Here is a 20,885-nt window from a genome sequence, read left to right as displayed (position 1 = left end):
AGCATAATACCCTCCAGTTCCATCCACGTAGTTGCAAATGGCAAGATTTCACTCTTTTTGATTGCCAAGTAATACTCCATTGTATATATATACCACATCTTTATCCATTCATCCATCGATGGACATTTGGGCTCTTTCTATACTTTGGCTACTGTTGATAGTACTGCTATAAACATGGGGGTGCATGTGTCCCTTCAAAACAGCACACCTGTATCCCGTGGATAAATGCCTAGTAGTGCGATTGCTGGGTCGTAGGGTAGTTCTATTTTTAGTTTTTTGAGGAACCTCCATATTGTTTTCCAGAGTGGCTGCACCAGCTTGCGTTCCCACACTTTTGTTGTCTTAAGAGCAAGGATTAAATAAGTATGTTTGCATTTGTGCGCACACAAACGCATACTGATAAATCAGTACAGAAACATGGGTCATTATAAAGAAACTTTAATCCCACTAGGGAATATAATATGCCACTTTCTATAAAAGTAGGGGAAATAAAGGCCAGAAATAAACTAATATTATTATTATTATTTTAAAGAAATGCTCTTTTTCTATGAACTAGGTTCATAGCTCTGAAATGGTTAAGAAAGTTATCTAGATTCCATGTTCTGTTTCCCTATGGAGATGCTTGGTGAAAAACGCAAAAGTCATACCCTCAGCAAACCAATTCTATCTCCCTTCTGTAATCTATCTCCAATGAGAATGACTCCAGAAAAAGAAAAATTGCAGAAATAAGGGTATTAAAGTTTTTCTTTGTTTTTGGTGTTTTTATTTAAATATTCATTGGAATAAACTAGGTTCCCAAGAGGGGTCATCCTACAAAACAATATTGTAATTTATAATATATAATAGTTTGTCCCACACAACTATAGCATTTCTGTAAAAGTTATTTATATGTAGCGAAATCTCTTCTGATACTATTTCTTACTCCCTGAAATTACTTACTCCATAGGGAGCAACTTCGTTTTTGACAATGTCTCAGAAAAGGTAACTGTTGCTTTAGACTGAAGGTTCTGCAGCACTCAGCATTAGAAATATTCCAGAAACTGCCATAATAGGAGGAGAAAGAAGTCTTGGATCATGCCAGTGGTCTGAGGTCAGACTAAATGAAATAGCCTTAAAAGAATGGGAAACCAAACTGCCTCTGAAGAAAGGTGGTCACATTAAATCTTCTTCTCTCCTTGTCTGATCTTGACCAGTGTCCCTCTTATGCTATTTTAGCTCTGGCACCATAACTGCTGAAAGGTCAGGTGATTACCCATTTTCCCTAGGAGGAATAATCATCTTTTAGTATAATGTCCCAAGTGGAGGTGAGAGCTCCATAACAGAGGGAGCATTTTCAATACGTTCGTATCAAAGTCTAAGCAACTCCCAGCACCTAACAAATGTAAAACAGCAAATACTCAAAATCTGTCACAGTACTCCGGGAAGAAGGTGATGACACAAAGAAAGTAGAAGAAATAATTAAGTGTTTTGACATTGTGAGAACATATACATGACATCTTTTCAGAAGAACTGTTGCTGGCAATTCCATAATCAACAAATAAATTTTACCCTTCACTGAAAATAATGGTTAATGAGCCAATAGGTTACAATTTTTTTCATTGTATAATTAGTGGTCAATTTAGTTTTGTTGGCATTTTACAGAGTAAGTCAAGGAGATAAATGTATTTATCTGTAATTTTTCACTCTCAGCTGCTTCCAGAAAAAGATGTGATTAGATCCCATATAATTAAGTTATAATCAAACCACATGTCAAACTTTTCTTCATTAGTTGGAAAGATAGATAAGAACTTATAGGGTATGTAAGAAGATGAGCTAATTCTACTAATCTCCTTAGGTAGGATGGTTCTTACACTTGAACATTAAATTTAACTCTGGGTTCCAAGCAAAGCTGAGAAACATGATAGATCACACACATTCCCTCTTTCCATAAAATGAAACATCAATTCTTCACAACGTGCATTGAGGTGCAATTAGTATTTATGCCAGGCCTGAGTTGGATTGCTTAAGCATCTACATAATTATGTGTCCGGATTTCTGCAGATATTTCCTATAAATGGGTTACAATTCAACCATTACCATTTTATAGAAGTCCCTGTTTTATTTTTTTTTCAATATATGAAGTTTATTGTCAAATTGGTTTCCATACAACACCCAGTGCTCATCCCAAAAGGTGCCCTCCTCAATACCCATCACCCACCCTCCCCTCCCTCCCACCCCCCATCAACCCTCAGTTTGTTCTCAGTTTTTTAAGAGTCTCTTATGAAGTCCCAGTTTTAAAGGTGATAAACAGGGGCCTGGGTGGCTCAGTCGGTTGAGCGTCAGACTTCGGCTCAGGTCATGATCTTGCAGTCTATGAGTTTGAGCCCCGCGTCAGGCTATGTACTGACAGCTCAGAGCCTGGAGGCTGCTTCGGATTCTGTGTCTCCCCCTCTCTCTGCCCCTCCCCTGCTCATGCTCAGTCTCTCTCTATCTCTCAATAATGAATAAACATTAAAAAAAATTTTAAGGTGATAAATACACAGTATGTGGCTTATTTTCAAGATTTCATTTTTATTGGGCATTTTTCAGATACCAGCTAACATTAACATGAGCAAAATTGTTATGTTTTGGCTTACTAAGGCCAGTATACATCAGCCGCCCCTACCTCCCACCATTATTTTTAAATTTGTTTTCAGTACTTTTAAAAAAAAACTGATACCATATGATACAATAATAATGAAATAATAACAGAAGAAAAAAAGTAATCTATCTTCTGCTTTTCATTATCTTAATGGTCATTTGGATCACAACAGAAACAGCCCAGTCTGCATACCATTTGTGATAATAGAAATTGCTCAATAAATTGAAAAAAACAAACATGGCTTTGTTGATACATGAGTCATTCAACTAACAAACATTTTGCACTGTTTCTTCATGCACATCATGGCTGGCACTAGCATAATAAATAGATAACTGCTCAGAGAAGGTCTCCATGGGAAAACAGTCCCCAAAGAGTTATTGTTTTATACACTAGAATTTGATTCATAATATAGGTTAATTTTTTTAATTAATTTTTTTAATGTTCATTTACTTTTTGAGAGAGAGAGGGAGACAGAGCATGAGCAGGGGAGGGGCAGAGAGCAGGAGACACAGAATCTGAAGCAAGTTCCAGGCTCTGATTGAACCATGTAGGTGCCCTGGTATATACATTATTTTTAAATTTAGGACTAATGAAACCTTGTTGATTGCCTTTTCACCACCTATAGAAGGTACACAAAGAAGAATTATTTTTTATACTAAGAGAAGTTATTTACTTTTAAAAATTTTAATTTCTGCCTCTATTCTCTCTGTTCCTCCCTTCCTCCTCCTCCCACCCCACTACCATTCTCTAGCTATGGCTGGGACACAGAAATCCTTGAGGATGACTCCATATTAGGTCTTTAAGCAGCTGACTCCCATACAGTTACCTTCTCTGTGCCTCAGAATCCTCAGATGCCAAAAAGTAATGTTCTTGGAATCATTAATACAATTCCAATGAAATTATTTGGGTTCCTTACAGAAAACTATACAACCAGGCAGCATATTTTATCGTTATTGTTTGCTATGAACTAATTAAAGTAACTTGCAATCATTTGAGTATCATGCCACCCATAAGTGGTAGCAAGTTATATTTTCAAAGTTCAAATATTGTTTTCTTTATTACAGGTTTCTTTTCTCCATGGAAAACTCCAAAGCCTGTAAGTTGGAATTCTTATGCTTCTTTCTTTATTTCTAGTTATTAATGCAATCCCATTAAATAAGATATAATTGGGTGATCTCAAAATCTTTTACCTCTGAGATTCTGCGATGTCAAAAGAACAAATCTTGTGTCCCTTTGTCTTGTGCTTGTCACACAAATACAAAAATAACTTGTCTTACTTTCCTGTAAAGGCACTTGTGCCTGTTTTTTAATATACTTAGAAAATGAGCATTAACACTATTCAGTATGGTGTACTGCAGAAACCTTTTGTTTTTTCCCCTGTCAGAAATAACTATATAGTCTTTATAACATGAAATTTTTAGAAACAATGCAAACTTGACCTACAAATTAAATCTGGTACATAAGAAATTTAGCTCTGTATACATTTATACATTTATATATTTATATTTACATTTTAATGTATGCAGAGCTACATATGTGTGTGTGAATATTCCAGAGACATATATATTCTACCAAAACTGGCAATCACTCAACTTCTGAATCTCCTTCAGAAACTGGTCATCTCCGCCATCACCTAATCTCTCTGGGCCTAGTTGCCTCATGAATCATCCTGAAATTTGATGCCAACATAGGAAGTTTAAATTATCTTTTTGTGTGGCTAGGTCAGCCAAGTCAGTTTCACAATTAGAAGGGTTTTTTATTTGCCGTTATATTGGAACTTGTAACTGCCCAAGTCCCAAGAGCTGGGGTGGTTTTCTGGGATCCCATTTCATGGTATGCTAGAATACAGTACTCTACCTGGAATGCCTAAAACTCACAACTAGAACAGAACTGTAGCAAAGTGATAATTCAAATCCAGAAACAAAACTTGGGGAATCCTGTCTCCCACCTACTTCTTTTCTTCCATCTCAAATTAAGCAGCTCAGATGAATGTGGCCCCAAGTCTGGCCAGTGAGCAGGGAATTCTTGAATTAATTTATGCTTCTCTTATTTCTTTTATTGAGGGAATCTTTAACTGCTTGATATTCTCATTTTAGAAATGGAGGTTAATATAATTTTGCATACTTCTCAAGTACAATAATTGGTTTCATTAAATAGCATGCCTTAAAATGGTTTGAAGATTTGAAAGGAAAGCCCTGTAATATGTCTGAGCTCCAGGTTTCTCTCAAAGAGACATGGGCCAACCAAGAGCTGGAGACAAAGAACTGATGTGTCAGGGCTGCAAAATATCCTCACCAAACGTGTCCTCATTTAGGATTGGGCTCATGTGGCCACAGAAAATACCAGATGGGGAAAGTAGACCTATCTGGGTTTAGCAAACCATTTCATGATGCACATGGTTTGGAAAGAGGTGTTTTTAAAATGTTTTAAATGAAATTTGTTTTATCATGGCCAAAATTTAAATAATTTCCTTTCATCACCAAAGTTAATCTGTGCTCTGTGTCTAGATACATCTTTATCTAATTTAACAAGGAACCTTGAAACTTCATCATGGTGCTACAATTATGCAATTTAATGATTTCCTTATATGTACCATGTTTATACAAATAATCCCATTTGACATAATTACAGCATTTGCTGTCATTACAGTAATGACATCCATAGTCAATAATTCCAAAAAACATTTTATAGAATTCAATTTACAATTAATCTTGAGTCCATACATCCCTACGAAAGCTAAGGCTTGGGCTCCCGGGTTCGAGGCTGAGTGAGGATATAAGACTGTTGAATTAATGTCCTCCATGTATCTGCCAGAAGTTCTTTAGACTAAGGACTATAATGAGAGGCAGTGAGACATACGTTTTAGGGTGCAGGCTCTGAAGGCACACTTCCTGGGTTCAAACTTTGCTTCTTCTCCTTACTAGCTGTATGACTTTCAACTAACCGCTTAAGTCGTCAGTATCTCAAGTTCTGTCTGTAAGATGGGGACAATAAGAGTACCCACTCCTATAGTTATTGTTAAGTCTATCAGCTAATCCATGTAAAGTGCTTAAAACAGTGCCTCTACATATTGAGCTCGAAAATATAAAGTACTGTCATCCTAGAAGCAGACCCTCCATGCATAAAACCTTAATAAATTAATGACTCTATAAAATGAACATAGTTTGCTAAGGTATTCCTTTAAACAAATATATAAATATATGCCCACAGTATATGGATTTATAGACTCTCTCCTCTGAGAAGGATTAATACCATCTGTACTCAGATTAAGGAAATGTTATTCTGAGTGAGATCTCTCCTCCTTCTAGTCTTGTGTCACTTCCCTACCCTCTTCTATTCTGTGGCTCTACATTGTAAACTAATCCACATTGAGATAGTCATTTCCTTTGTAACAAGTAATACACTAATTATAGTGAGTTCTCCTGCTTTCCATCTGGAAGGGATCCAAGTTCATTCTTCAAGGACAGAATCAAGCCAAATGCCTTCACATCCCATCCTTGCCCTAAAATAGTGAAGGGAGGTGTTTAGACTACACCAGCTTCTATATGAAGCAAACAGTTTCTAAATAGATTACTTCATGTGAGGTGAGAGGCTGCCTTATTCACACTCCCACTGTGCACCCCAGATCAGAAATGGGGATCAAAATATTAACTGCATCATGATTAGTTTATCCTGTTTTACCATTTGAGGCCCTGTCACGGACTATATTTCCACTGCTAATTCAATGACTGTACCTTCAAACAGTCGAGGATTCATTCATTTACCAAGGCCTGCAGAGATACAAGGTTTCTCCCAGATACTGAAAACAACTTCATTTCCATTTTCCTTACTCTAGTGAGATATTTATAAATATCTGCCTAGCTATGGACACCACTGGGACTACACAAGGCCAGAAGCCTGTGAGAGGTAAATGCCTGGCAGGTAGCACAACTCTAGAAAGGTCAAGGTCAGGAAAACACTAGGTAGAGCCAGTGATGCCCAAGGGTCTGGGCAATGGGACAGGGTCAGAGCCTAGGGTGTTCAAGAAGGTTGAGAAGAACAAATGAGCTGAGCATCCCAGCTAGAAAGCAGAAGTCCAGAGACTAAGTTGTCTGAGAAAGAAGTCAACAGAGTGCACCCTTCAGAAGATGCTGTCAGATCAGCACATCAGCCCCAGTGAGCAGGGGGGTGGCCTCTAATTCCAGGGAGGGTGGTCTGCTCCATGGTCTTTTGGGTCAGAGCCAACAAATAACAATCCAGGGGTGGGGAGCTATAAGGACTGTGAGTTTGCTTCTTCAGTAATTTCATGGGCACAGTAATTTTCTGCTCTACAGTCTCTTAATAAACCCTGACAGAGTGGCTCAAGGATTGATAAATGTCACAGCAAGATGTGAACACTTTACTGAGCATAAACCAGACTCTTGACTAATTCCCCTGTTTCTGTGCTACAAAAATTGTAGAATTTGTCAATCTGCCCAAGTAACCTTCCCAGCAGTGCCCAAACCATTATTTGTTCTGTAGTTTTAAAAATGTTTTCTAGAAACACTAATATTTCACCTGAAACATATTTGCTCCCATGACTTCACACAAGTGATACATATACCACAAGACCTATGTGAGTATCAGTTCACCCTCAGTAGAAGACAGGAGAAAGAAATCGACATTTGCTGAAGCCCTATGATGACAAGTGGGATTCTACAGCTACTCAGTCCATACATCTAATTTATTTACTTTTTAGAATTTAGTATCTTATGTTCAGAAATAGAAGGGAGAAAGTCACAGCCAGAATCCCATCACATGATACCTATGGCCAGTCATTTAAACTGGAAAAAAAAATATGACTTTAGCTACAAATATGAGACTTCCCATCATAGGAAAGACTTGGAGAATAGATGAACAAAGAAACCTAGGATGGCTTCCTAGATGAATTTTACCATAAAATTAATTAATGGCATACATATTTAAAGATTTTTATGAAGTGGGACCAAAAGACCTACTGAGCAGAATATTAGCTAAAATTCTAAGCAAATTTGCCACTTATTCCCCTCAATGTATTATTATGTAAACAGCACTCCCATTATAGTCACAAATTGGTTTGACCCAGGGTCTGTCGCTAACAGCAACTGGACTTCTTTGCGCTCTTGAGATTATGTTTAATGTTAGGGAAATGAACTCAACTAGGGGTTTTCCAGCCTCGTTAGGTAGAGAAATTTTGTTTAAATGAAATCTTGGTCCGTAGCCCATATAGAAAACAAATTAAAATGAAGCCATATGTTTTAGTCCCTTCAGACTGCTGTGCCATAGACTGGATAGCTTACAAACAATAGCAATTTATTCCCCAGAGTTCTGGAGGCTGGAAACCCAAGATCCAGCTGCTGCCATATTCAGTGTCTGGTGAGAGGCCTCTTCTGAGGCGGCCATCTTTTCTCTGTTATGTCACCTGACAGAAGGGTCTTCTAGACTCTGAATCTCCTTTATAAAGGCATTCATCCCATTCACAAGGGCTCCACCTGTATGACCTAATTGCCTCCCAAAGGTGCCACCTTGGGTGTTAGAATTTTGACATATAAATTTGGGGGGCAGGGAACACAAACATTCAGACCATAGCACCAATCTTTTTGAGAGGAAGGTCAGTGACCCATTTCTTTCATAGTCTGATGACTCACTCAACACCTGACATAGTCTCAGGTAGGTGAGCAAGTCACAGGGAACTTTGCAAGTCACAGTGATATGCACAGTATGTGGAACCTCACATCCCCTCCAACTTTTAAATATTTATAATTGATAAGTCAGAGCTCATGTAGGAGCCCTGACCAAGATGTAGCCAGTATGGAAACAAAAGCAGGGCAGTGCAGTAAGGGACAGAAAGTTTTAATCCTGCCAAGTTCAGAACAGTGTGTATCAAAGCTAGTTTGTGTTTTGAAAAAAAAAAAAAAAAAGAACAGTTATGAGTCAACCAGATTTGGAAAAAAAGAACAGCTAACTATATTTTATTGATGATTTCATTCATTCATTAAATTAACATTTTCTGAGCACTTAACATTTGTTAATTTGTTAACATTTGTTAACTTCTGAGCACTTAATGTCATTAAATTAACATTTTCTGAGCACTCAACAATGAGAAAGACTATGTCCCCTGTAGGATCTGTCCCCGTCATGATCTATTTGAGGAGACATAGGTAGACTTGCCATTATAGTTGAGCATCATGAATTTTGGGTGTGACTTGTAGGTAGAGATGCTGTGGGAACATCCAGGGGGACATGTAACCAGTTCAGGAATGGTCAGCAAAGGCTTTCTAGAAGAGACATCTCATCTGAATCTAGTAGCCAGGTAAAGTGAGGATGGGAGGTGAAAAAGTAGAAAATGACTAAACATTGCAGGTAGAAGGAGAAATTAAGAAAGTGTGCAAGATTCAGAGGCAGGAGAGAATCTGATGGATCCTACAGAATGAGAGGAGAGACCATTAGAGAGTATGAGAACGAAGAGCAGAAACTAGGTCATGAGGAGCCACTACTGCCCCTGGAGGAGGTTAGCCTTTAGCCTGAAGAACACACTGACCCAATGCAAAATTTTAGACAAAGGGTAATCTAATCTGAGTTTTACACAAAGCGGGTTTATTCAAAGCAAAAAAGTCTAAGTTGAGTTTGAATCAGTTGATTATTGAATGAAGGTGAAGTTAGCATTGCAAACAGGTGATCTCAGTTAACTGGCTTTCTCTTCAACAAAAGGATATTGGTCTCTGCCTTACCTACCTCAGGGGGCCATAGTGCAGACCAAAGAAGGTAATGTGTGTGAAAAAAACATGGTAAACTGGGAAGTGTCCTTTAGATCTTTAATAAATTATAGTATTAGCAATATCAGAATAGCATTTGGGGGAAGAAACTGCCACATCAGCAGTAAATGAAGCTTCACAGAAGACTTTGAACAATTCATAAATCCCAGATGGTTGTAATATTAGTTTAAGTTGTAAGGAAAGTGACCAAATGTTCAGGTATAGGAGATTATCAGAATATGCATAGGTGTCGAAAGAATACATGTAGACTACTTTATTCTCTTCTGTCTCAGTAAAAATGGTGTAATATATCAGGGCCAATACCATTTTCTACACACAGACACGGAAAGTTATCTTGAGATACATGTTATCTTTATTGTATAAGAAGGGGAAAAAAAACCGACTCAGAGATTAAGTGATTGGCTGAAGATTACCAGCTAGTAGGTAACGAGGTTATATAAGCTTGCATTCAAAAGTCAGATACCACTTGTATTTGGTACAGTCTATGGTACTTTAATATAGAGAAATAGAATCTTTTCTCAATGTTTCATGGAAGAAAAGTCCACAGGGCAAGAAAGTCTAACGTAAAGGTGAGGTTGCAGTATGTGACAAGGGAAATAGCAAGAAAAAATTCATTCTTAGCTATTTTCTGTTCTCTTTCACTTTCCAGATAATGGACCGATGGGAAAATCAAGGCAGTCCTCAAACGAGTTTATCTGCTCCGGCCATACCGCAGAACCTGCCCTTCCCACCCGCCCTTCACAGGACTTCCTTTCCTGACTCAACAGAGGCCTTTGACCCAAGGAAGCCTGACCCATACGAGCTCTACGAGAAATCTAGAGCGATTTATGAAAGTAGGCGTAAGTGAAAGCCACGTAAAACAAGGGTACATTAATAATAGCTGAAGCCCTGCCAGGAGATATATTGAAGCTGAGATGATCTGGCATAACTTTATATTCTGTGGTTCAAAAAGTATCTCAAAAGTAGAGTCAGCTGATCTAAACTTGTCTTTAAAAATAGCTTATACCTTTTGGGTTTATAGTTTATTTTCTACTGTTTTACCTCTAAGCCCCTGAGGAAAATGAGGAATGTATTTGGTGGGAAGGATGGGAGTCAGAGGATGTGGACAATTTTGTTTAAGTCACCAAATAGTAAGGTAAATGTTTGGGATTTTTATGTGTAATCTGGTCTTGAGTCTGAAGCTTAGATTTTTTTTCTCAGAGCCTTGAATGCAATCACCAAAGAATTTAGGGCCATGAGTACATATTAGCCAAGTCTTCCAGTTCACAGTCATGAAAGTAATGGTTCTGTAAATAGCACAGATCTGCATGCCAATCATTTCTACCTCCAAAACTTCTCCTTCTCATTTAACACAGTGGGGCCTCTTTACTGCAGTGGGGCCCATGTAGTCATAAAATATCGTGTATGTGCTTGTCATCCTATTTGAAGGTCCTCTAAAATTATTTCATTGTACTTTATAAATATTAGAAAACAAAGGTTTTTAATATTGCATATGCATTCATTGTGCCTCTTTCCACCATCTGACAGGTCTTCTCTTCCAAATGTTAGAGGACAGGAATATGAATGTCATGAATGTATAATCTATGAGAGAAATACACAGTATAATATGATCCATATGAATGGATCAAGAAACCTAGCCTAGTGAGAAGGTTATGGTCAGGCACTTCCTTTCACAGTCTACCATAAATTGATTTCCTTTGTCTCTGTGTTCCGCCAATGTCTTCTCCCCAACTTTATCACCTGAAACATGAATCACAAGTTTTAGATGGTGTATGACCTTAGAGAATCTGAAATCTGTTTATTCTTTACAAGCTCAGGGGCTAAGAATTATGCACCCAACTGGTAAGGGGAAGAGTTGACATAATACCTTTTCCTCATCCTCTACAACTCTCAGTTAAAAGCAATTTTCATTGATAAAATAGTTGGGACAGCGGGGCATGCATCGAGAAATGAACCCCCCCCCCTCCACACACACACACACACACACACGTATCTTTATTTTAAATAATCAGCTATGACAGGGTTCCCATATTTCATTGTTCCCCTTCTGGATGAACAACTGAAAGTCTTTAAAGGATTGTGTAGTTAGAATGTTTTTGCTGTGATAGAATAAGAACAAAGTAGTATGTTTAGCTGTATAATACAGAGTATGAAATCAAGGTATTAATGCTCATTAAAATAAAAAAAATTGAAAAGATGTCAACACAGTTGAAATACAACACAGTTTGTACCTTTTCTGCTTCACTATCCAAGTATTTGTTGAATACCCACTTTACTCTCAGTACCATGGAGAGATACCCAAGACACGTATTATGTGTTGTTCCCACAAATTTAACTGGGGAAGTAAGAATGTACAAACAGGTGGAGATCAAGATACAGTAGAAGTTCTAACTTGGAGGATGGAAATGGAAATGCAATGCAGGATTAAAATATCATCATCACATCCTTGGCTTGTTTAAATTTTTGGTATTTTTAGGGAGCTTCAGGAGATGCTTCCTTCTGTTTCTGTCCCTTCATTAATTATTTGCTCTCATTCTTCTAAGTTTCCTGACCCAATGCAAGCCTTTATTATTCAGGACAAAAGTAGTGTTGCCATTTATTCTGTCTTCCTTCATGGTGTCTGACACTGTGGTGCCCTCAGTTTCTGAGCAGGAATTGTGTGTGACCTTCTTTTCAACCCTAAAAGAATTTTGATTTCTTTATCCAGCCCTTGCAATGCTGTTTCCATTCATTGCCTTTCCGCTCCTCACCTGTAACAACCCCAGCAAACCAGTCCACCTTAACCTCCCCTGGGAGCTCTTTCTCCCTTTGCTTCTGGCAGCCACACCAATAACCAACAGTCTGACTCTCGCCCCAGCCCCCTGTGCCCCGTCAGTGCCCTGTGGATGCCACTGCTGCCTCTTCCCTAATGGTGTCCCCCCCACCCTTCATGTTTTTGTCAGCTCTCTAATGTTTCTGAGGTCACAGCAATGTTTTCAGGGTCACAAGTCTTAGGAAGCCAAAAGAAGGCAAGCTCATTTTCTTTCCCATCCTTCGCGTTTCTGTCATGTTATTTCATAACACTAAATGGAGTGTGAAAGAAGCAGGGAAATCACATCAGGGTAAGCAAAGCTCTACCCTGAAGATTTAGGAAACCAAAAAAATCACAGCGCTACTTTCTCAGGTCTCTGGATAACTGATCAGTTCACTCTGCTCCTGGACACGCAAGTATCTAGAAAGAACAAAGCTGCCCTTGGCCCTCTACATGTTCCCTGTTTCCAATTATGAAAAAGTTTCATTCTCTCCCTTGAATTTTTAGAACACCCGGAAATATTTTTTTAATGAGTTGGGGGAAAGCTCAGTGTATTTCCCATCATCTTGAAATAGGATTTTTTAATGATCATGAAATGTGTGCATCCATACAAAAGACCCATATTCAAGATTTTGATTGTGAACCATGCCTTATTCATTTGAATCTCATGCATTACATTTAGGTTTGACTCTGTTTATCCTTGTGTTCCCTGAACTTTTTCCTGGGAGAAAATTCCATGGGGATCAGCGAAAGTATGTAAGGGAATCCCAACCAGATCTGTCTAAACCAAGCCCTTTGACATTTTCCCTGGCCTGTAGCAATTTCATGGTATCTTCCCTTACAACCAGGTATGAAAGTAAAGAGATGTTTTGCATTCACATTCAAAACTGGGTTGCAGTAGCCGAAGAAGAAAGGATGTACCTCCACCCACAAGCCTCTGCTGTCCGGAACTACAGAATGTTTGTTATAGCACGGCTGTCAAGAAGTATTTGGATTCAAGTCACCAGTCCCCTGCAAATGATGGAAATTTATCAAATGATGTAAATGCTGCTGTGCCTCATTTGGCTCATAATTAGATTATGCTGACATTTTAATGTGCACACACAGGACATCTTAATAAAGATGTATCCCTGAAAAAAAAATGTAATGATTTTAAACAAACAAAGACAACCGTTGGGTACTAGAGCCAAATGAAACTGAACATGACAGGTACATGCTTATGAGGGGAGAGCTGGAAATGCCTCCCGTCTTCATGAGATCTTCTTATGAGGCCATGGAACCGAAGAAAGACAGAGGAAGATTCTTCCAGCAGGTCGGGCAAGGCTTCCAATTTCAGAGCAACAGGCAGAGTGCCCACAGGTGGCACCTCCAGGTTCATCGTCAACAACATCAATCAACGGTAGCCAACAAGGGTGTATGGAACACTCAACACGTGTCTAGAACTCTGCTGGGGACCCCATGAGAGAAAGATCGTGAGAAACAAATTCCAATTGTACAAAACTTACACTGAAATTGAGGACACAAAAACGTAGGAAAAACAGTTCCTCAATGAGACCGCATGGCACAGCCCAGCAAATAATATCAGCATTTTATCATGGGAAATTGTGCAGTAAATATAGACAACAGTTTAAGTGTAATTAGACAATTAGACCTACAGTTTCTCACTCCATGGGCAAAATTGATGCTTAATCAGGAGAATGTCATGTGTTAAATATCTTCTAATTACCAAAAATCCCATTCACCCTTATTGGAAAATTCTGTGCAGAAAGAAATTTTTTTTCTAACTTAATTCCATGTAAGTGTTCATATATATATATGAAACATGCCGCCCAAAAATCCCAAAAGAGGTTTTGACCAATGGGCTTTTTGGGGTTTTCATATTAAGTATTTAAGCATTGACCCTCTGTCATTACCAGCAACTGCCAGAAAAAAAACAAAAGTCTCCCCATCCCCAACTCTCCTCAACAGTTTTCAATAATGTTCATGTTTCTCATTGTATAATAGCCTCTGTCCCCATTACTTGCATTTTTAGGTTTATTTATTTATTTTGGGGGGAGGGGGAGAGAGAGAGAGAGAAAGAGAGAATCCCAAGCAGGCTCCACACTGTCAGCACAGAGCCACATTCAGGGCTCAAACCGACCAGTTACCACAAGATTATGACCTGAGCCGAAGTCAGACACTTAACCGACTGAGCCACCCAGGTGCCCCTACTTGCATTTTTTTTTTTTTTATTGAAAGCACCATTTCATAGTGGGATAAACCAGGCTGTCTCTTACTTTTTCCTTCTCTGTCCTTTTCTCATGACACTCCTGAAAGAAGGGATTCTTTGCAATCAAGAGGAAGGGCTTACATTTTCTCATTTTGTCTGCTAATCTTAAAAAAAAAAAAACTATTGTTTACCATTTCTAACCTTGAAAAGCAACTACTTCTAAAGGCACTCACTGCTTTTCCCTCCTCCCATCTTCTGCCATTCTTTCTTGATATGTGATGGTGTCGCGTATTTCCGACATGGTAAGAAACAATTTTTTAACAGCCTACATCCCCATGAGACTACGTAGGGTGACTGCACATGCCTGTTTGCTTGAGACAGTCCTGCTCTGTGTCATCCTGGCATAATTATTAATAGCTTCTTTTTCACTCTCCAGTTTGACCTCCTTTGAATGATGAATTATATGGTTTTCCTTTACTACATAATCTATTAAAGAAATAGTCATCATTACTGTCTAAGAAAAGTATATATCTAAACATACAGACCATGAATAAAAATTTTAATACCCAGTCAGATAAATAATGTCTTTCAAGTTAATTTATTTGGCTGACTGAATTTTTGCCCATACATGTTTTATTCCTCATTTGAGGTAAAGACGTATGTGGTAGCTTATCTAGCCAGACTCCCAGCAAACTCCCTCCATACTCAGAAAATTACACTTATATATAAATCTAAAGCATGATAAACTTAGTACTAAGAAAAGGTAGCAAGGCTTCACTCATGTAAGTATTCTGCCATGGAGTTCTAGTTTTCATCGCAGGTAGGAAATCAGATGCAACATCGCCATCATCACAGGACCAAAAGGGAGAGAATTTTGTCTGTCTTCCAGCTTCTAGGAGAGATCATGGTTACATAACTGCAGAACAACGGCTGTCATGACTCCTCCTTTTGATGCCAAGCAGGGCAATACAAAGTGTTTCCCAAGAAATGGGGTATGGCTTCCTTTGGAATCTTATAAAATAAAGTTCTGGTCATGCTCAAGAACTTGGTGATTTAGGAATGAGGGCTCTGTCTTGTTGCTTCACTTTGATTTAAGCCAGACTTATTGCAAAGGTTTGTCTCATCATCCTTGGTTCACAGGGCCATTTCTTTCTTAAAGGAGAATTTTTTTTTAAGTTTATTTATTGTGAGAGAGAAAGAGCAAGTGAGGTAGGGGCAGAGAGAGATTGGGAGAGAGAGAATCCCAAGCAGGCTTCTCATCGTCAGCACAGAGTTCAGTGTGGAGCTCACACTCATGAACCATGAGATCATGACCTGAGCCGAAATCAAGAGTTGGATGCTTAATCACAGACTAGCCACCCAGTTGCCCCTCATGGGGCCATTTCTTGAGCAGACACCCTACTGCAGCCTCAGAAGCGAGAGCAAGAAGCAGATGAAAACAGGAAGAGACAGAGAAGAAAAATCCCTGTTCTTTGAAACTCTTTCCTCATGATTCTGTCCTTTGGTGTGAACCCAAGTTGAATTATGATGGAAGTTATCCAAACTTTTTTCTCTTCACATTTTGAACCTTGTTTATTATAAATAAACAATTTATGAGGTACAATGTCTGGCTTCTTTGCAGTAAGACATCACTCAAATGTAGGATCATAAAAGTGTCAGGGATCCGTATGTTGTAATGTGCCTTATGGTGGAACCTCTTTAGAACACAAATTCCTCTGAAATTTCCTCAAAAAACTCACACGATCAATTTTTCTTTCCGGAAATTAGGAAGAACTAACTCACAATAAGCAGTGAGTATCGCAGCGAGGGTAGCAATCAGAAGGAACCACAAGAGTTAGAGCATAATGGAAGAACAAACTGGTTTTTAGCACTATACTTGAGAGGAAATTATAGTTTGTAGCCAGTCAAAAACGGACGGCTGTATTTTTCACATCCATGGCTTTTATCCTACCATTTTGTTGTTCATTGTTCATTGTGGAATTCTTTCATTGTTCAGCATTATAATGCACGTATAACTTATGGCTAATCACAAATGAGTGGTTGTATTTCTAAAGTAATGGTTTTTCTGCTGCTTTCTCCGTGTTATTAGTCAGCAAGGGGTGTAGTTGGCACTGTCTCCCATCCTAACATGAAAGCCACTTGGAAAGATAGGGTAGTGTAAAAATATTATCCACTCAGTGCATCGCATGGGTTGAGACTCTAAATGGAAACATGGTGGAAGCCACATCACACAAGGTAGATACACAATATCCAGAGCTCCAAAGCCTGTGCAAGTGCTCCCACTTCAGTCTTCTGGCCTCCAGTCCCCCTTGCCAATGTGATTACACACCTGATACAGTCAAGCTGGAAATGTCAATAGGTTTAGGAAAGGTTCTGATACATCATGGATGCCATAGCTGCAGGCAGCTGTTAAGTCATCCTGAAAGGCCACCTTGCCTTACTAGAGAACACCCCCACATCTGAACACTGCTAGACCAAGCCCTGGCCTCATTTGCTTGGCCACTGCTGTTGTCCAATGGCCTTAATGTTCTTAACAAATGTTCTCTGGTGCACTATCTTATTTTAGTGAAATATTAAAATAAGATGATATGTAAATGTTAAGACACTTTTTATCAACGACTTTAGCATTCGAATCATAAAAGACTAGAAAAAAATTAATAACATTATCATTTAAAATGTCCTCGACTGTACTCTGAAGGTTAATTTCCTGCACCTTTTTCCCATGGGAAAACCATTATTGCTGTCCTTAGTATAATTTATGTTATGGCTTAATCTGTGAAAAAAAATTGCCTTTCAGCTGCAGTTCTAGTATATCACATTATGCGTCACTTTGCAGTTATAATATATTGATAAAGGAGATTAGTAATTCCAGTTAAGCTGTGTTTGCCATTTTTAATGTGTGCTTTTTAATTTGGAAATCTAATTTAGGTATATTTAGGTAGCTTTGTAAACAATTATGGGAACATTTATATTTCTAACAGGTCCCTTTTAATAAAGAAAGTTACCATGACATGAGCCAAGTAATAAAGAAAGGGAAATAAAAGTTAGGTTAGGGACACGTTTTTCCCATGTATTTTAGAAAGTAGATCCAGTCTGATAGATAATAAATTTATTTCATTCATCAGTTTAAAACTTAATGTTCCTAGAATCAGGCAGAGGATAAAAGTGGAGGAGGGGAGGGGAGAAGTAAACTCTAAAATCAGTCCTTGACTGAAAGTTATTTAGTACGTCAAAGCATTTTGCTGGTAGCACAAGTGAACAATGCAATCCACAGAACTTTCATGAATAAATATGAGACCATCAGGGCTGCAGTAAACTCAATGTAATCGCTGAATGGCAAGTAGGTCCTAGTGAGATTATGATAATATAAAATGCCAATTTTACAACTAATGGAAGCTCTTGGAAGGTAGCAGCCTTCTATCCCTGATACAGCTCTGTCTTTCTAATGAAGGGACAGTTCTCAATTTATAATGCTAAGCAGTCCCATTACACATGGAGGATTTTTAAGAAATAACGATTCTTCTGGAAAACTAATTTACCTTTACTAGAAGACACAGGTTACATGGCAGGGATGGTCATTCTGCCTGGAATGAGTACGATTAGCTGTGCAGGGTGCAGTGGGAAACACCTGTCAAACCCAGAAGGTAGTGACACTAGGCCTTGTCATTGCCCTCAACAGGATTCTAGTTCATTTTTATTGTTGAAGAGTGTAGAATGCTGTCTTTGAAACAAAGCTCAATAAGAAAGCAATCAGAATTTGGTCTATTTTAATTTTTATTAATGTAATAATAAAATACACATTTTTATAGTGCCCCGTTTTTAATTATGTGTATAGTATTTTACGTTCATGTCCACAAATTTTATGTCATATGTAGCAGAGATAACATCATAATTCTCATGAAGGATGTATATTGCTAACATAAACCAGTTTAACTCAAGTGCTTATACATAACTTCAGCTATCCAAATAATTGTAAGTATCAAAATATTTGGACTGATGGACGTAAGTCAACACACTCATTGATAGAATTTTCCACTTTTCATTTCAGTAATTTGATGACACAATATCTTAACCTGATTTTAAAAGACTTCTTCAGTTTGTGTATAGTTCAGGTTCTGGATTGACTTTACTTTTTTTTAAGTTTTTTAATTTATTTTTGAGAGAGAGAGCATGAGCAGGGGAGAGGCAGAGAGAAAGGGAGGGAGAGAATCCCAAACAGGCTCCATACTGTCAGCGCAGAGCCCAACACAGGGCTCGATCTCACCAACCATGAGATCGTGACCTGAACCGAAATCAAGGTCAGATGCTTAATCCACTGAGTCACCCAGGTGCCCCGACTCTGCTTTCCTGTAAGCATTCTTATAATGAGAATCAAAGCTTAGTTTTTGAAAATGAGGATTTTTTTTCATTCTGATCTAAAAGAATTCAAATTTTTCTATTTTGCATGAACATAAAAGAAATACATTTATAGATATATTCATATACATAAAACAGGGTATGTCCTGTCCACTAACTTCCATGGATCTTAGAGAAACAAAATCATTCAACTTGAGCACAAGGTTGGGGGTGAGTTATAACAGCAACAACAAAAAAAAGTAAAGATGAATTTTAAATTGCCATAAATGAATTTCGATTTTAATTCCCCATTTTCCCATCCAGAACAAGTGCCACCAAGGACCAGTTTCCGAATGGATTCCTCTGGCAAGTATTCTTCAGTACTCACAGTCCTGTGAGTGAAACGTCTTCCATTCTGTGTAACAAACCATTCTTCTGAGTAGTATCAGTTTATTAGTATATAATCACTGTGCTAATTTTAGTCACCCACATACACAAGTATTGAAGGTAGAGGACAAGTCCCATCAAGGTGGGTCTCACTGGCTGCCAAGGAAACAAACAAAAGACAAAGGAAAAGAGTCATATCTGTTCATTACTTTCACAAAATGCTTTAATAAAAGACTAGACTAAAAACCAGGTGCCAACAAAAGCCACTAGACTGACTAGATCATGCTGATACAGTAGCTTCTGGCCACAGGAAGCTTCTGGCACTTGAAATGTGGCTACTCTGAATTTGGATGTATGTAAAAATCCATACTGGATTCCAAAACTTAATATAAAAAGAAAAAATAGAAACATATAATATCTCATTACTTTTTTATACTGATGAGTGCTTAAATGTTTTTGATACACCAGCTTAAAATACATTATTAAAGTTGATTGTATCTGCTTTTTAAAGCAGATCTTATTTGCTTTTTAAAATGGGCTACTGGGAAAGTTTAAATTACTTATGTAGCTTGCATTTTATTTATATTGGACCATGCTGGACTAGATAAATAGAAATAAGGTAGAGTATCTGAAAAGATTTGCAATTTACATATTTCCAAAAAATTTATTGGAAATTTTGCTAATGTAGATGAAATTATTTTCACATAAACTAAATAGCTATATCAATTTAATTGTTTTAAACCATGCCAATTACAAAATGCTACATTTCAATGGAATTTTAAGTTAGAATAGAATATCATAATTCAAGAGCTTTCAGTAATAATTTACTTAAAAAGAGGGACATTTTTTTCAATCTAATGGTTCTGAAAATACATACCAATTTTGGTTTAGACTAAAATATTTAATGTCGCTATGGAAATGAAGGAGGAAAAGGAAGATTCAGATTTTTTTACTTTTAGGAAGTGCTTTGAACAGCTGCTTAGACCACTGGATTGAAAGCCAGAACACTGAAACAATTGCAGAAAAGAGTGTTTCATAATAATAGTACTATTTCAGGTCTGTGGGCTCACAGCATACATCTCTAGAGTATTTCCATGATGACAGCTCATTATCCATCTCAGCATGTTCTAACACCCCTTGGAGAATATATGTGCTTGAGATCATTTCATTCTGTAAGTTTCCATGTCATTTTTGGGGGGTATGTAGAAAATATGGAAGATGTTGCTTAGCACTTTGTCCTCAAATAATGTATAAAGTATTTGTTTAGCTTGGTCTGAAAATTTTTCTATGATTATTCTTATATATTGACTGTAAAGTCCTTGTAATTTTGAAAGAATATCTTTTGCCCAGAAGGAAAACGAGACCTAGTAATTACAGTTGCAAAATGAAAGTAGGATTTAATTTGAAATTCTAAACCTCTGTTTATTGGCCACAGCAAGTGCATTTCTTGAAAATCTCAACTTCTGAATGTACTTTACTTAAAAACAAAAGAAGAAAGAGAAGAACCACGTAAAAGCATAGATTACCTTGATATATCTGCACAGTATTTCTACATTTCAAAAAATACACATTAGTTAAAAGAGAAAAGTCATAATACAGTTTGCCACCATGCAGTCCAAATTTTCAGGGAAAGAACCAATCCAAATATTTTGCTAAATGTGCATACAAGGTATCAAAATATTCTGGAAAATCATGACTACATCCAAAATAAATGGATCTCCCATACCACTTCTCACATTTAAAATATGTCCTTTATGAAATTATGTGTCA

General features: G+C 37.7%; 1 protein-coding gene across 11 annotated transcripts in view; it reads left to right on the top strand.

Annotated features, from left to right (window-relative positions):
- Nucleotides 1-20,885, top strand: part of MAGI2 (membrane associated guanylate kinase, WW and PDZ domain containing 2) — a 1,363,649-nt gene that overhangs the window by 1,170,915 nt on the left and 171,849 nt on the right. For 7 of the 11 annotated variants that reach the window (XM_045053218.1, XM_023250302.2, XM_045053220.1 and 4 more), the window contains 3 exons: nt 3,685-3,716; nt 10,043-10,232; nt 19,053-19,094. In XM_045053218.1, coding sequence (XP_044909153.1) covers nt 3,685-3,716; nt 10,043-10,232; nt 19,053-19,094 — 264 coding nt within the window. The remainder of the gene's footprint in view (nt 1-3,684; nt 3,717-10,042; nt 10,233-19,052; nt 19,095-20,885) is intronic. The other 4 variants (XM_045053216.1, XM_023250303.2, XM_045053215.1 and 1 more) reach the window with 3 other exon arrangements.

This window comes from Felis catus, chromosome A2 (genome assembly GCF_018350175.1).
Source record: "Felis catus isolate Fca126 chromosome A2, F.catus_Fca126_mat1.0, whole genome shotgun sequence".
Classification (NCBI taxonomy): domain Eukaryota; kingdom Metazoa; phylum Chordata; class Mammalia; order Carnivora; family Felidae; genus Felis; species Felis catus.
The sequence above is the reverse complement of the archived record's forward strand: the minus strand, read 5'-3'. Positions and strand labels throughout refer to the sequence as shown.